This window comes from Amphibalanus amphitrite, unplaced genomic scaffold (assembly GCF_019059575.1).
Source record: "Amphibalanus amphitrite isolate SeventyFive unplaced genomic scaffold, NRLGWU_Aamphi_draft 000836F_arrow, whole genome shotgun sequence".
In the NCBI taxonomy this organism is placed as follows: Eukaryota; Metazoa; Arthropoda; class Thecostraca; order Balanomorpha; family Balanidae; genus Amphibalanus; species Amphibalanus amphitrite.
In genome coordinates this window covers 153,597-167,574 of record NW_024882330.1, presented here as the reverse complement: position 1 = coordinate 167,574, position 13,978 = coordinate 153,597, and the positions used below count along the sequence as shown (strand labels likewise).

General features: G+C 46.3%; 1 protein-coding gene across 4 annotated transcripts in view; it reads left to right on the top strand.

Moving 5' to 3' along the window:
* LOC122366879 (WD repeat-containing protein 37-like) overlaps positions 1 to 13,978 on the top strand; it is a 30,521-nt gene that overhangs the window by 3,926 nt on the left and 12,617 nt on the right. For 2 of the 4 annotated variants that reach the window (XM_043339523.1, XM_043339521.1), the window contains exon 2: positions 12,494 to 12,700. In XM_043339523.1, coding sequence (XP_043195458.1) covers positions 12,494 to 12,700 — 207 coding nt within the window. Of the gene's footprint in view, positions 1 to 9,929; positions 10,088 to 12,493; positions 12,701 to 13,978 lie in introns of those variants that run through there. The other 2 variants (XM_043339522.1, XM_043339524.1) reach the window with 2 other exon arrangements.

The following is a 13,978-nucleotide window of genomic DNA, read 5'->3' as shown; positions in this document are numbered from 1 at the left end:
ACATACCGAAGGTGCAGGAGACTATACGTCGCTCCATCATCGCGTGCTTCCGTGATGCGTTCCGCGAAAATCATCGCCTACGCCAAATTCTGGTTGCCAGCCTGGCCACTCTTGTTCTTGGGGATGCCTCATCGGGACACTGCGCGCCTATCGTTAGATTTATGTTCATCGTATGTGGGGCCAATATGAGTGTGCTTCTACAGGTTGCTGGAGGTCATATCCCACCTGAGATCATGTACACCCCAAGACCCCCCTGTGGAGTCACCGACTCGCTCAGTTGGCTCCTGGCTCAGAACACTGGGGAGGCATGGGCACTAATACAAATGATATTAGCGCCACCCATATGATAGTGTTATGTTGTTTTTGGTATGCCTCTGTTTTGGTGTAGGTATGATTGTGCATATGTTTTCTGGCGTATGTCTTGTGTGCATTGTGTATGTTTGTTATGCCCATGCTTGTCTTGTCTCTAGACGTAATACAATTGATGATGATGATGATGATGATTACATATAGAATGCTATTGCCGTTCACAGGGACTTTACTCGAATGTCATCAATACCACCGTTCACAGTGACTCAGAAGGTCATCGTCGTTCACAGGACTATAGACGGTCATCAACGCTCACGGCGACTATATATTATTATTACGAGCGAGCGAGCGCAGCGAGCGAAGCGAAGTCTTTTCAATATAAGGGAAAAATCTCAGTATGAGCGGCCCGGCCCGGCCCGGCCCGGCCTGTAACGCTTTTGAGAGGCTTATATCTCAGCAACTGCTGGACCGAATGGCCTGCGGTCTTTTTTGCTGGATAGCCCCATCCCTTCGACCCCGTAATTGACTACTTTTGATACATCTCAGTGACCGCCGTGGCACGTGCCACGTGAAAAGTCAAGGGTGTTCAAGCAGTTTTGCAAAAGTAATGATTTTGAGAGGCCCATATCTCAGCAGCGGCTTGAGCGATTGTCTTGCGGTCATTTTTATAGGGTAGCTGCATCCCTTCTACCATTCCAAAGGTCGGATACTCTTCATCTATGTGAGTGACCCCCACTGCACGTGCAAAATACAACAATAAGAGGTGCCAAATTTGTTCCCATTTCAGTAACTCGGTAATTACTGGGGCGATTTCGCTGAAACTTGACATACAGGTAGGCACCCACCAGGCAATGCATTCCCATGTGTTGCGGTTAGGGTGCTACTGCACGTGCGCACGTGCAGGGGGCGTTTCCAGATCTCGAGAACGGCTGGGCCGATTGCGCTCAAATTTGGTACACGGTTGGGGACCGGTTAGTAGGGTGCCGTGCAAAAGTCATTTTGGACCCCGTTTGCACGTGCGCACGTGCAGAATGCCGCTTCCAGATCTCTTGAACGGCTGGGCCGATTGCGTTCAAATTTGGTACACCGCTAGCGACCGGTTAGAAGGGTGCTTTGCACAAGCCCGTTGGAAGTACCCTCTCGCCCTTCTGCACGTGCAGGGCTCACTATCTCGCTCGCTCGTTCTTCGCCCAAAAGGCGTTTTACTGGTATATTAATCCGCGAGTAGGTAGAACAAATTTTTTAAACGTCGAGCCGATAGGCGAGACGTTTAAAAGTTTTTTTTTACCTACGAGCGGTTTAATTATTTTATCCCGAACCGCTGATATCTTTCGGGCGCTTAAAGGTAAAAAATACATTTTATTTGAAAACTACGACATATTTCAGACTAGACGAAATATCTACGAGACGTCAATCGTCTGTTTGTCAATCGTCTAGACGTTTAACATATCAGTTAGGGTAGACCGGGGCAAGTCGCCCCGCCGAGGTAAAACGCCTCACCGATGTTTCTCGGAACTGGCAAGGTTCTGGGGAAACATCCTCTCTTCTATAAAACGTGCACTATACGATCATTATATGAGCAGACTGGAAAGAAATTGTGATGACGCTTTAGAGAGATATAGCAAAAAATGTGTTTTTTGGAGTGATTTTTATGTTTTGTTGTCAGATTATGCATCATGGCGTTCTTTTATCGTCCACATCAGGTTAACGACTTTTATGTATTTTGAACGACTATTGTCTAACGCTTATAATGCCGGGTTGGTTCGTGTTAAATTATGTCTTCCTGGAGTGCAAGGCGTTGTTCTCTGACCGAACTACTTGATGGGGTAAAACGACCCAGTAGGTCGCGGGGCAAAAAGCCCCATGGGGCGTTTTACCTCATGTGTTGTTCGGACTACCCACTTCCTAATGTTCGGTAGCTGGCGAACGGCATGTTTCTATGCATTTATATGTACTTTTCTCAGCAACTGGATGGCAAAGGAAGTATTTTGTTAACATTCATTTGCATTGCAATAATGTATTATTTGGCCTTCTGAGGCAGGTGAAAAAACTGCTCATACAATAGTGTCGTAGCTGAACACCTGATAGGATGGAAGGTGCTAACTTCAGTGCCGTGCCTCCCAAGGTCTAACGGACCTCTCATATAAGATTTAGTCAACTAGCATGTTTTAATCTTTGATCTAGAGTATGGGGCTTCTTGCCCCAGGCCGTGGGGCGTTTTGCCCTGGGGTTGGGGCAAAACGCCCTATTTGCAGTTGCTTCACAAATCACTTCCTAGCTGGGAGTCCGATCATAAGTGAATGAATTTGAGGGGTGTAATTTAAAGTAAAATGTCCAAAGAACGCATTGAGCACAAATTTGGCCTTCCAGGTGATGTGGGACAAAAGTTATGTAGCAAAATAAATTATCTGGGGCGTCTTGCCCCAGGCTACCCTACACCAAGATTACTTTACAGTTACACGACATGCACGACATCTAATAATTTTCTCTTTTTGCACGTGAAGCAATTGCAAACACTGTATACGGTGCGGGATTATATATTACTGACCGGGCCGACGAAATTATTTGGAAACGAGGTTTGCAAAATTGACGTAGGCCCGAGTGCGAAGCACGAGGGCCGGAGTCAAATTTTGTAAGCCGAGTTTCCAAATAATTTCGTTGAGGTACGGCGTTATATAGCCTTGGGTACGGCGCCTTGGGGTACGGCTGAGGTCAGTAATATTTTTTCTACATGCAGCACACCTATTAAAACGTTTTGACAGGTTTTGGTGACACTTAAACAATTGTTTTGTCCATAATTTCCTAACAATGATTGCGCTACTGCTGTGGATAAAGCTTTGAAGGAAATTCATACAAGAAAATGCATCAAAATACCTTACTTCAAACGGATTCGTCTCTGAAAATATTACCTCAGAATGGCACAACAATTGGATATCCAAGGAACATAAAGCATGGATGATTTGTCACGACAAAAGAACAAGAAGAAGGCATAATATTCCTAGTGATTAAACGTGAATTTTCCAGTGCTCTTGCAAGAATCTTTTCTTTATTTATGTAATCATACTTTGCTGATGCCCATGGCTAAACTTTCGTGAAATACATTATATTTTCCATATTTTACATGTTTGTTTCGAGGAAAGGACTACAACTGTCAAATGATAACGCAATAACTTAGGCCCAAGGTATCAGTCGACATATCAAACGAAGATAAGACAACAAGCGATAACGGATTACGATTGATAGGGCGCATATCTTAACATAGTTTCGGCTTTGTAACAAATACAAAATATTTCAAAACCCTTGATAAGCAGAGCAGATACTTTTTTACCAAAAAATGTTAGTTTTCTAATTTTACGTGGCAAATATCATGCAATAATGATGTCAATTATAATTCCATGTCAATTATACCTCTGGGCTAATGCGATAAACTGTAGTTTGGAGGTCATTGCCCTGGGCAGTAAACCCGGGCAGTAAACTTTTGTTTCCTGTAAACAAAAGTTTTGTTTTTTTGTTTCCTTTTGTTTCCTGCCCGGCCTATCAAATAACATGGCATTTTGACACCGACAGTTTCTTGGTCATAGTTTTACTGCCCGGCTCGTGCTGTGCTTAAGACATACCCCGGCATGTAGGAAAAATAAAGACAATCATCGTTCACGTCGACTTAGTTAAGCACCATTCACCGTTCACGGTGATTATAGGTATAGAGGCCAAACTAATGACGATTGCCTAGGCATAGAAAGTCACCACCGCTCACGGCGACTTTAGGTCGCCGCCGTTTATGTACCTAAGGCGAATGTTAGGTATCTGTAGAATTCGGTAGAAGGCGAATACCGTCCTACACTGCGACTCTAGGTCATCATTGTTCATATAGCGACTATAGAAAACCGAATCCACGACGTTTATATAGCTCATCGTTCACCGCTTAGTTTACGGTAACTACCTTTGTCAGCACCATTCTGTAGCCTATATCTGCTGCTAGCAAATCTCAGTCATGGTTTATTAAATTACCTTTAGTGTAAGGATCTCAGGCCGACCTTGAGATGATTCAATGCGTCCTGAGATTGAGATTTAGTGTTGGCTGCAGTTAACCGACCCCTGGTTCTACCAAGGCCGAAGGCCCTCTAACCTACTCTAACTGTAAAGGGTTCTACTACTTATACCTACTGCAGTTGACCGACCCAGTGACCAGTGCTGCTACAGTTGACCAGCCGCGGTACTGCAGTTGACCGACCCGTGGCACTGCAGTTGACCGACCCGCGGCACTGCAGTTGACCGACCCGTGGCACTGCAGTTGACCGACCCAGTGCTGCTGCAGTTGACCAGCCGCGATACTGCAGTTCAGTAGCGGCGGAACACCTTCAATTAGGGGGGGGGGGGCACTGCCGACTTTTGGTCCCATTATTTCCATGCAACGTCCATAGGCCTAATGTTAAAATGCCAAAATCAAAGGGGGACGCGGTGCCCCGGTGCCCTCCCCGTTCCACCGCCTATGCTGCTGGCTGCAGTTGGCCGACCCGTAGTACCTACGACACGACCCACCCGTGCAGTAACTGCAGTTGACCCGATCTTCCGAAGTTGTATAGGTAACAGTTGACCCTAACCACCAAACATCATTCATGCCTCGTAGCCCGAATGGGGAGCTGGATTCCGGGAACCTGAAAGAAAGTTCGATCGTAGTCGGCGTTTCATGTCAAGAACACATTTCTATCCGGTCATTCAGCGCACCCAGTGCGCTATAGGTAGGAAACCCACCGGCTACCGTTTTACTAATGACTGGGTTTCTCGAGCGCTTGGCCGTGCATATACTCGCTGTCGCGTTTATAGCGCTCGTCGCTGCTAATGCAACCAATGGAAAAAGTGAGGCGGCATTGAGCGGTGAAAGGCTTAGTGGTAAAACTTACCAGAACACAAAGGGAGTGAGGTTTATGTCGTTACTCGGTATCGGTGGCCAATGGCCATTGACCAGTCAGTGCTGCATCATGTGATGTGTTCACTGTCAGCGCGGTACGAGCGAACGTAACGTAAAAAGAAGCAACGTAACTCTGATGAGGATAGAAGCCGACAATACCGTCATGGTGTGTGTGTGTGTGGGGGGGGGGGGGGGAGCGAGTCAATCCGCTCTTCAAGTCCCCCCCCCCCAAACCAAACGCATTCCTTCGACGGGTTTTACCGATAGGTAGGTACTGATTCATCAGGACCGACATGGGTGGAGAACCTGCCCCGGCCACTCCGGCCATGGCCGGGGTAACTTTCAGCCGACCCCGGCGCGGCCGGGGTAACTTTTTCCACTTTTGTAAATCCTAAAAGCTGTCTCCATACGAAAAAAACTGCCATCTATAAAAGCGTCTTTCATTATTCTTATCTACCTTGAAAAGTTCTTGAAAATTTACTTTATTTTCATTTTGGAGCTTCTATGTTTTTAAGTCTTTTCATCGCGGAGCCCGACATGTTTAATCAAACAGAAGTAAATTATATTTAAGGGCCGTTATCGTAAGATGATGGCACTGTATGTAATAACATCACAAGACAGGACGAGGGTAATATCAGTGAGATAGAAGGACGAGCTGCTGGGTGGGGCTCAAGGCTCCCCCAACTTAACCCGCGCCAGGGTGGTGGCCTTATCGTAACACGTTGAGTCGAGAGGTGGGCTTTTCACGCTCCATCTAACTCGGCTACTGGGCTACGAGGCGAGAAGCGGAACGACGTTTGAAAGAGCGACAAACGTGATCAGAGAAATCTGGTCATGTTTTAGGCAAGCTCAATAATAAAATCACCATAGATCATCAAAAGCCAAATTTCTCTGATTTTAGCGTTCTTCGACAACTTTTCTCACAGTTCATGAACATAACGGAGCTTAAACATTGCAAACAAAACATTCGATTACTCGTTTAAGGTCGGTCGCGAATAATAACTATTTCAGGTGCGAGCTCAAATCAATAAGAGGGTCAAAAACGGTCAAATTTGACATTTTGTTTTGTGTGGGAAGGTTGCAAGTTCCACGGAATAAGCTTTGCAAAGGGCATGATGGCATTTTTAGCACGATCATCCAGCAAATTTGACCTGATGACCTGACCTAGCACTAGGTGACATGCGTCCGAAATTTAAAGGCGTGTTGCAAAATTGTTACAATTACGAAATCTTCCGCACCTGCGTGCAGCAGTTTTCCCTAAAAACGTACAAACGGCAGACATCCATTATTCTATGCCGCAGAATAGGGGTTTGTTGATAACGGCTGACAAATATTTGAGCATCATCGTCTTTCTGACTTTCGGTCGCCGGCCGGGGTAACTTTTTCAAACATTCTCCACCCGTGAGGACCGATGATGGTTTTTGGGTAGCAACATACCTATTACCTACTTCATAGGCGTCGCCAGAGATTTTCGGTTGGGGGGCAAAATCAACTTTTGTGTTAAATCTTGCCTTCCTCCAGTCGTTACTCATTCATTCTACAAATCATTCGACGCGCAATGGTCCGAGGAATACGATGGTGACAAGGTTTTCCTTGTAGCTATGACATGCCATTTTTTACAGAAAATTCAACAAATTTAAATTTTTGGACAAAAAAAACCACCGGTAGAATCACAATGGCTGCGATTGCCGACGCACTCTAGAGAGCCCCTGTGCGGACGCTCGTCGCTCATGATCATCATCCAGAAAAAAGGTTAAAAACGCTCAATTTAATCGAATCACCTTGCTGAAACCTTCATTCACGCATAGATGCAGAGGTTCTACGTGAAATGCACAGGGCTTATCCCAGCCGCCGATTGAAGCTAACTTGGGCTCTCGGCGGAGAGTGAATGTCGGAAGTGTGAATCGGAAGTAGTTCATCTTTGCTCCAGTGAGAGGAGGTGTTTTGTTCACACGAGAGTGTGAACAAAAAGTTTCTCGTTTTTCGTGTGTAGGGAAGCGCTGCAAACGCGAAGAAAAGATGTTTAACGGAACTAAAATTTCGCACGGCATAGCGGCAAGGGATTCCTTAGCGATAGGCTTGGGACTTCTAGGCCATTTTAGGCCACTCAGGGTTAGTGTGGGCTCTCAGAAGCCTGCTTAGGATTCTGAAGATCGGCGTTGGTTACCCCAAATAGTTACGTGTATGTGGTGCTTTAGGGCTTTTCGAGCCCAAGGTGGGACCTTCAGAAGCCAGTGTGGGCGGCGGGGGCGCTAAGATACCAGGCCCAGGGTGAGCAGGGAGCCCTCAGATAGCAGTGTGAACCCTGGAGGTTTGCATCGAATCCCTAAGGACCCTACATAGGGACATAAGAAACATGTGCTGGGACCCTCAGAGGTCCCTTACTGGGGATGTGCTGGGACCCTTAGGGGTCACGACCCTGGGTCGTCACCCCTAAGCTACCAGCTTGGGCTCAGCAAAATCTGTCGCCTCAAAAGCTCGGCTGAGCTATCAGAGGCCTAAGGTTCTCAGAAATTTTCGAAAGTATCCTCAAGAATTCGTGTGGCCCTTCAGAGGTCTACGCATGTGTAAGGTCCTCAAAGATCCCTGTATGGGCCCTCAGAGAATATGAACACCAGTGGGACTCTCAGAGGCCGGTTTGGGCCCTCTGAAGGCTTCTTAGAGCTCAGTGGAGCTCCTTCGGAGCCTGTGAAAAGCGAGCAGTCATGAGCCCTGTGGCACTTGAACGGTACTTGAGTCTGTCGCAGACATTTGACGAGAGTTGAGAAAGGCCCGAAGATTAACCCGCGCCCTGCTGGGGGGGGGTGTTTGAACACCCCCCCCTTGTGGTTTTTCGCAAATATCTCAAAAACGGCGGCGCGGAGCGCCGCCGTTTTTGGTACACCTTATTATACATCAATTCTACACATGTTGTGAAAATTTCAGACCAAGGTCATTCAAGGTCAGGTCACCAGGTCACTTGAAGTGACCTCACCTCATAAAAAGTTTCAATGTCTGTCATAGCTACACCGAGTGACCGATCGCTTTGAAACTTTCAGCGATTGCCAAGAGCAATAGCATGTACAAAATGTATATCTCAGAATTTTGATATCGATGACCTAAGGTCAGGTCAATTTTGCGACCTCCCCATTATAAGTCAATGGGAGAAAATTGAAATGCGCCTCTTTTGGACAAAAGACATTATAAACACTCCCAAACACCGAATTACAAGTAGTTTAGACACACTGAACATGAAAATGGTGTCCGTGACCCTTTTTTATGCCCTGAGGTCATCTTAGGTCACGAATGGTATCTAACAGTTTTTCGCAAATAACTTTTGATAGAGGCATGCTAGAGCGATGAAAACGCCCTAGATGTGTTCAGCTTGACGATACGGATCGACTGATATGCAACATGACCCTTTCCGGTCAGGTCATGACCTTGACCTGAGGTCAAATTTTCAAGTTGACCTTTCAAGGTCAACTTATAGTTCATTCGATGCGTCTTGACGAGAGGAACACAATGCCGGTAAAAGTAAGCTCGTACAAGGCTTGGGTCAAAAGTTATTGCAGAAAAACTGTTTCCGAAAAAATCAGCTATTTTTGCAGTTTTTGCCCCCTGCAGGCAAAACCGTTGACGTTAGGTCAAATCTGAGAGAATTACTCAGAAAGGGCTTTAATAGGGCTATCGAATGCGCTTTTCCGCGGCGCTGTAGCTCTATTGGTTCTCGAGTTATGCGTTGGCTTCTTGGAAATTTTCGACAATCGACCTGGAAATCGGCGAAATTTTGCCTTCAATGACCTCTGGTGACCTGACCTTTGACCTGACCAAAAAATTGACCGAAGTGATTTCGTCATTATTTTTGACGCTCTTTCGAACGCCGCCTTCCGCGTATCGCTACGTGGCCCAGGAGCCGAGTTACAAGGGGGGGTGTTCAAACACCCCCCCCAGCAGGGCGTGGAAATCCAGGACCCCCAGCCGGGCGCGGGTTAAGTGTCACGCTTTGAACGCAAATTATGTATCAGCACTTCAAAACTTATGAAAATCAGCTATAAAATGTAATAAAGAGCCAACTAGGAACATGGAATGAGAATCACAGTATTGACATTTCCGAGTCTGGAGTCGGCGTCTTGAAGATGTTGGCGACTGCGACTCCCACTCTGGCTTGAACGAGTCTGACCTCACACGCATTCTCAGAAAGGTACCCCCATTTTTTCCCGACTCCAAAATCTCATCGGATCTGTATCGATCTCAGGGGGTGCCCGGTCCGAGGTTGGGGGGCAAGCTGCCCCGCTTGCCCCCCCGTAGCGACGCTAATGGACCTACTTACAATTTCAAGCATTATAAAACCACGACAGATAATTGCTGAAATGATAACAAAACAATGCCCGATGCTGAAAGCCGTTAGCCGATCACAGCTCTTGTCCGCTGGGGCTCTGTTGAGTTCTGCGGCTGCATCATCACTCAGAATGACTTCGGCTCAATCAAATAATCTTTGTAACTACACGCCTGCCTGAGTTGCGCATATGATCGTAGAATTCGTGAAGTCTGGCTAACATTTTCCAAATATCCTGCGCGAGCTGTTTGCATTTCGCGTATGTTTTAGGGCCTTGATTTCGCGTGTCAGGCGTTCCTTCCAAGATTACTTTGTTTCTTCATCCATCTAAATCCCCCTACTGAATATGGTAGCCGAGTCTGAAATGCTAGCACTGTCGTGAGGCGAAATTGGTCCGCTTATGCGTCATTTTTTGTCACGGGGTTTGTTTTGGTTCACTGGGCAACGAGAAAAGGAAGTTGTTGAAGCGATGAGTCAGTGGGAGGGTGGATTATTAGGTAATTTAGAACATACGTGTCAGTCATTTGACCACTTCTAACTGCAATTTTCAAAAGGTAAGTTAACTGTCAGGGTGTAGCAGTGCATTTACTGACTGCAGCTACCCTATGTTTGAACAAAGAATGGCGAGAGAGTGTGGTGCCGATTTGGTGTTGGTTTTTCAAGTTTTCTTATGGGCTGCATTTTCATTATAAAGCACAACATCAAAAGTCTGAAAGGAATTGGATGTTGGGCCTATTTTGGAATCACCTGTAGGGTTACTTTTTCCATTATTGTTATTGTTATCACACCACAATGTTGTGGCACTTTGAAAAATAAGGATAGGTAAAAACGGAAAGTGAAAGAACTGGAACACTTGAGTGGGTGAAGTACAAGAAACCAATAATACTTGCAACATCTTAAAGGTAGAATATTGACAAGATTTACTACTGCCACTGTGGAGTGATGTTAAAATTATATTGCAAGATCAAGTGGCGATATTGGCATTTTTAATCATTAATAGGTTTAACAATAGGTTAAAGCTTACTAATATTCACACTCGGGTGATGTTGATGTGTGAATTCCTGATCCATGATGTGTTTCACATTTAACATATTGATATAATATGGGTGTCAGTAAGGTAGACTTATCAAAAGCTGCCTTATGCGGTACTGTCGGTTGTGGGATGTATGCTGTTTGTATATTTATTTTTGTGACACCTTCATGAAACTCTTGTTCCCATTTGACTCGCAGGCTTTGCTGTGTAATGCTCATTCACTTACGTTTTTTGTGAGGCGTAACAGATTGGTTGAACTTGTGAAGAACTTCACTGATGTTTGATGTAGGTACCACAACTTAATATAGACTGTTATGGAGACTGTTTGTCAATAAAGACTTGATAAATCTGTTCATTTGTCCAAAGCTGACACTATGTGAATTTCACATAACTTGTCGCAGCTTATCTTTTACCCCACAGTGAATGCCACTGACTGCTCTGTGATTTAATGAAAACTTGATCAAAGGGCATTCATCTCATTCTCAAGGGCATTGATGATCCATTAAATAAGTTGAGCTACTTTTGTGTTTTACACTTATTTCTCAGGACTAGTCATATAGGTACAGATGTTCTTAGTTGAAGCTTTTGTCTTGTCCCCTGCTTTAAATTTTTCCTTTGTCTTCTGTGTTTTGCCAGGATGCCTAAAATCAGATATTTCCATAGTGAAATCGATTGGTGAGTTAGGTTGATAAGATTTTGGAAATAGCTGGTATGCAATAGGCATTTTGTTTGGTGGCATGTAGTTAATTTATGCATAACAAATAGAAATTCCTATGGCCAGGAGGAAAAATAGATAGTGGCCACCAGCTACCTATTATAAAATAAGGTGTTTTGTTTGTTTTTGGGTATGGCCTTGGCATAGTGCCAAATCTAAATAATGTTTAATAGATAGGTAAGGTGTTATAAATGATTATAATTCTAAGGTCATATAATTTGTCATGATGCCCATATTTATGGGAGAAACACAATGACTAAAAAGAATGGATGATATCATCATCGTTATATCTGATTAATATGTGTACCCATTCATGATCCTGCTGGAAGTTTCACTAACTCCATCTCCCAATCTCCAATCCCTACAGACACAACATGTGTTCTGTAATTCTGGTTTCAATTCCAAATCAAAGTACCTACCTAATTTAGCATTTGCTGAACCAAAGCTTGCACTGCCAGATTGAACACTCACTGCATGTCAGTGACTATTGTTCACATGGGTGCCTTTACAGTCACAACTCACTCATGCTCACTCCACATAGATCAGTCCCTTCCGTCCCTGTTCATGCTGCCTTCAGTTAATTCCCTGCTCTCATTAGCTCTTGGTAGTTGAGCACTGAGCAGTGAGCAGTCTCGGGGGGGGGGGGATGCCAAACGTCCCAACTCGTCCTCATCTCACCGCCTCTAGCACCATGTGAGAATGTGCTGTGTCTCCCCAGATGTAAACCTGCTAAGCCGGTAGTGGGGAGCACCATGTGACCATCTGCCAGCTGACTGCTGTTCGCAGAGACTATTATGTGACCATTTGCTCTGTCTGTCTTCCCAAGCCATTCAGCCAGTGGAGTTGCTGTTACCATCTATTTTTGTTGTGTCTTTCTCAGCTATGCTGCAGCAGAGCTGCTTGCAGGGAGTGCAGTTTGACTATCTGTTTTTGTTTCTCTGTGTCTTCCCTCAGCTGTGAGCTGCCAGAGCTGCTACTTACAACTGTGACCCCTCTCCCGCTTTCCCGCTGTGAGCCGGCCGAGCTGCTCGCTGTCGGCGCCATGTAACCGTCTGTTCCCCCTGTCTCCCCCAGCGGTGAGCCGGCAGAGCTGCTAATTATAACTGTGGCCCCCTCTCCCTTGGCTGTGAGCCGGCAGAGCTGCTCTCTGCCGGCGCTATGTGCCCGTCTCCCCCAGCAGAGCTGTTATGACTGTTCTTTCCCTGTTTCCAGCTGTGAGCCGGCAGAGCTGCTGTCGGGCGGCGCCATGCCGCTGGACCTGCCCCACGCCGCCGCGCCGGCCGCCTCCAAGACGCCGCGCTCGCTCAAGATCTCGATGCCGCGCATGCGCCACCACGAGCCCGAGCAGCCGGCGGTGAGCGGCAGCCACGGACGCGCTGATGCCGATCAGGAGCCGTCGCCGCTGCCGCTTCGACTCAGGTGAGAGTGCGCTCCCGGGGAGAGGGAGGGCAGTGTGGCCAAATTGGTGATGTTGCGGGGAAAGTCACCCCCAATGAAAAGTATAATAACATCCTCAGAAATTTTAAAATTACATCATCACGACGTTTTTGTCGTGAAAGCATACCTATTATGGTGTAGGAATAAAGACTAAAAAAGTTCCAATGTACGATTTGCACCGTCCTACTCGTACTGCCGCGCTTGTAATGTTTTTTTACATCTTTAATGACAACATTTGAAGTTTTTTTTTGTACTTTTCACCAGAACTTGACGTCAGGTATAGTTTTTTCCACATTACCTGTAAAAACTGCACTTAAAATGAGGTTGAGGACGAGTTTTTTAAATAAAGAGACATCCTCATACGACTTTTTTATACATCGCCCCCCTAACGCTAAACCAATTTGGCCACACTGAGGGAGGGAGGGGGCTGCCGGGGAGAGGGTGGCAATAGGCGGTAGCGGGGGAAAGGAGTGGACAGGAGTGAATTGAATCATGGAGATTTGTTTGTGAAATGTTAAGAGTCGGTCGGTCGACCGGGCCTCTCCTCTAAAGATATGCATTGGTTTGTGTGTGTGTGTGGGGGGGGGGGGGACGTAATATGTTGCATAAATATGAAAGGGGTCGTTCTAGATGTGACATGATGCAGTGGGCGCTACTTGACCAGACAAGTCAAGATGTGCTCGACCACAGTTTGGTGCATTAGTTCATGGCCATTGAATGCGATGTGCTGACGCTATCTTTCAAGTACAGCTAAGTGGCTGAAACTGCCCTCTGTGCATTAGCTACCATTTATCCGCCGTCTCGCTCCCGAGGAAAAGGCTGGCGCGTGTTCAGGGATTGTATTCGTCAGGCATGAGGCAACACAATGGTCAGTCACAAAGCCAGCCTTTGTGAGGTGACCCGCCCAGAAACACTATGCCTTGGCGAATACCTTCCGAAAATGACGGACCAAACAGGAATCCATTTTCAGCAAATGACAGATAACTCTGAAATCGCTGAAACGTATGCAGACGAGCGTACCCGCATGGGACTGCATACTATATACAGATGCAGTCTTCATAAAACATGGCATAACGTACATTTACAGCATCGCGCTATACATTATATACAGTATACACAGGTGGCAGTCGGGGTGGGGGTGGGATGCTGGTCGCGTCCGCTCGGCGCGCCGTCCAGTGAGCGAAAGAGCCTCCGGCCTCGTCCCGGCCGCCGCGGTCGCGCGCCTGACGTCACGAGGTCAATCCTCGGAGCTAGAGCGTC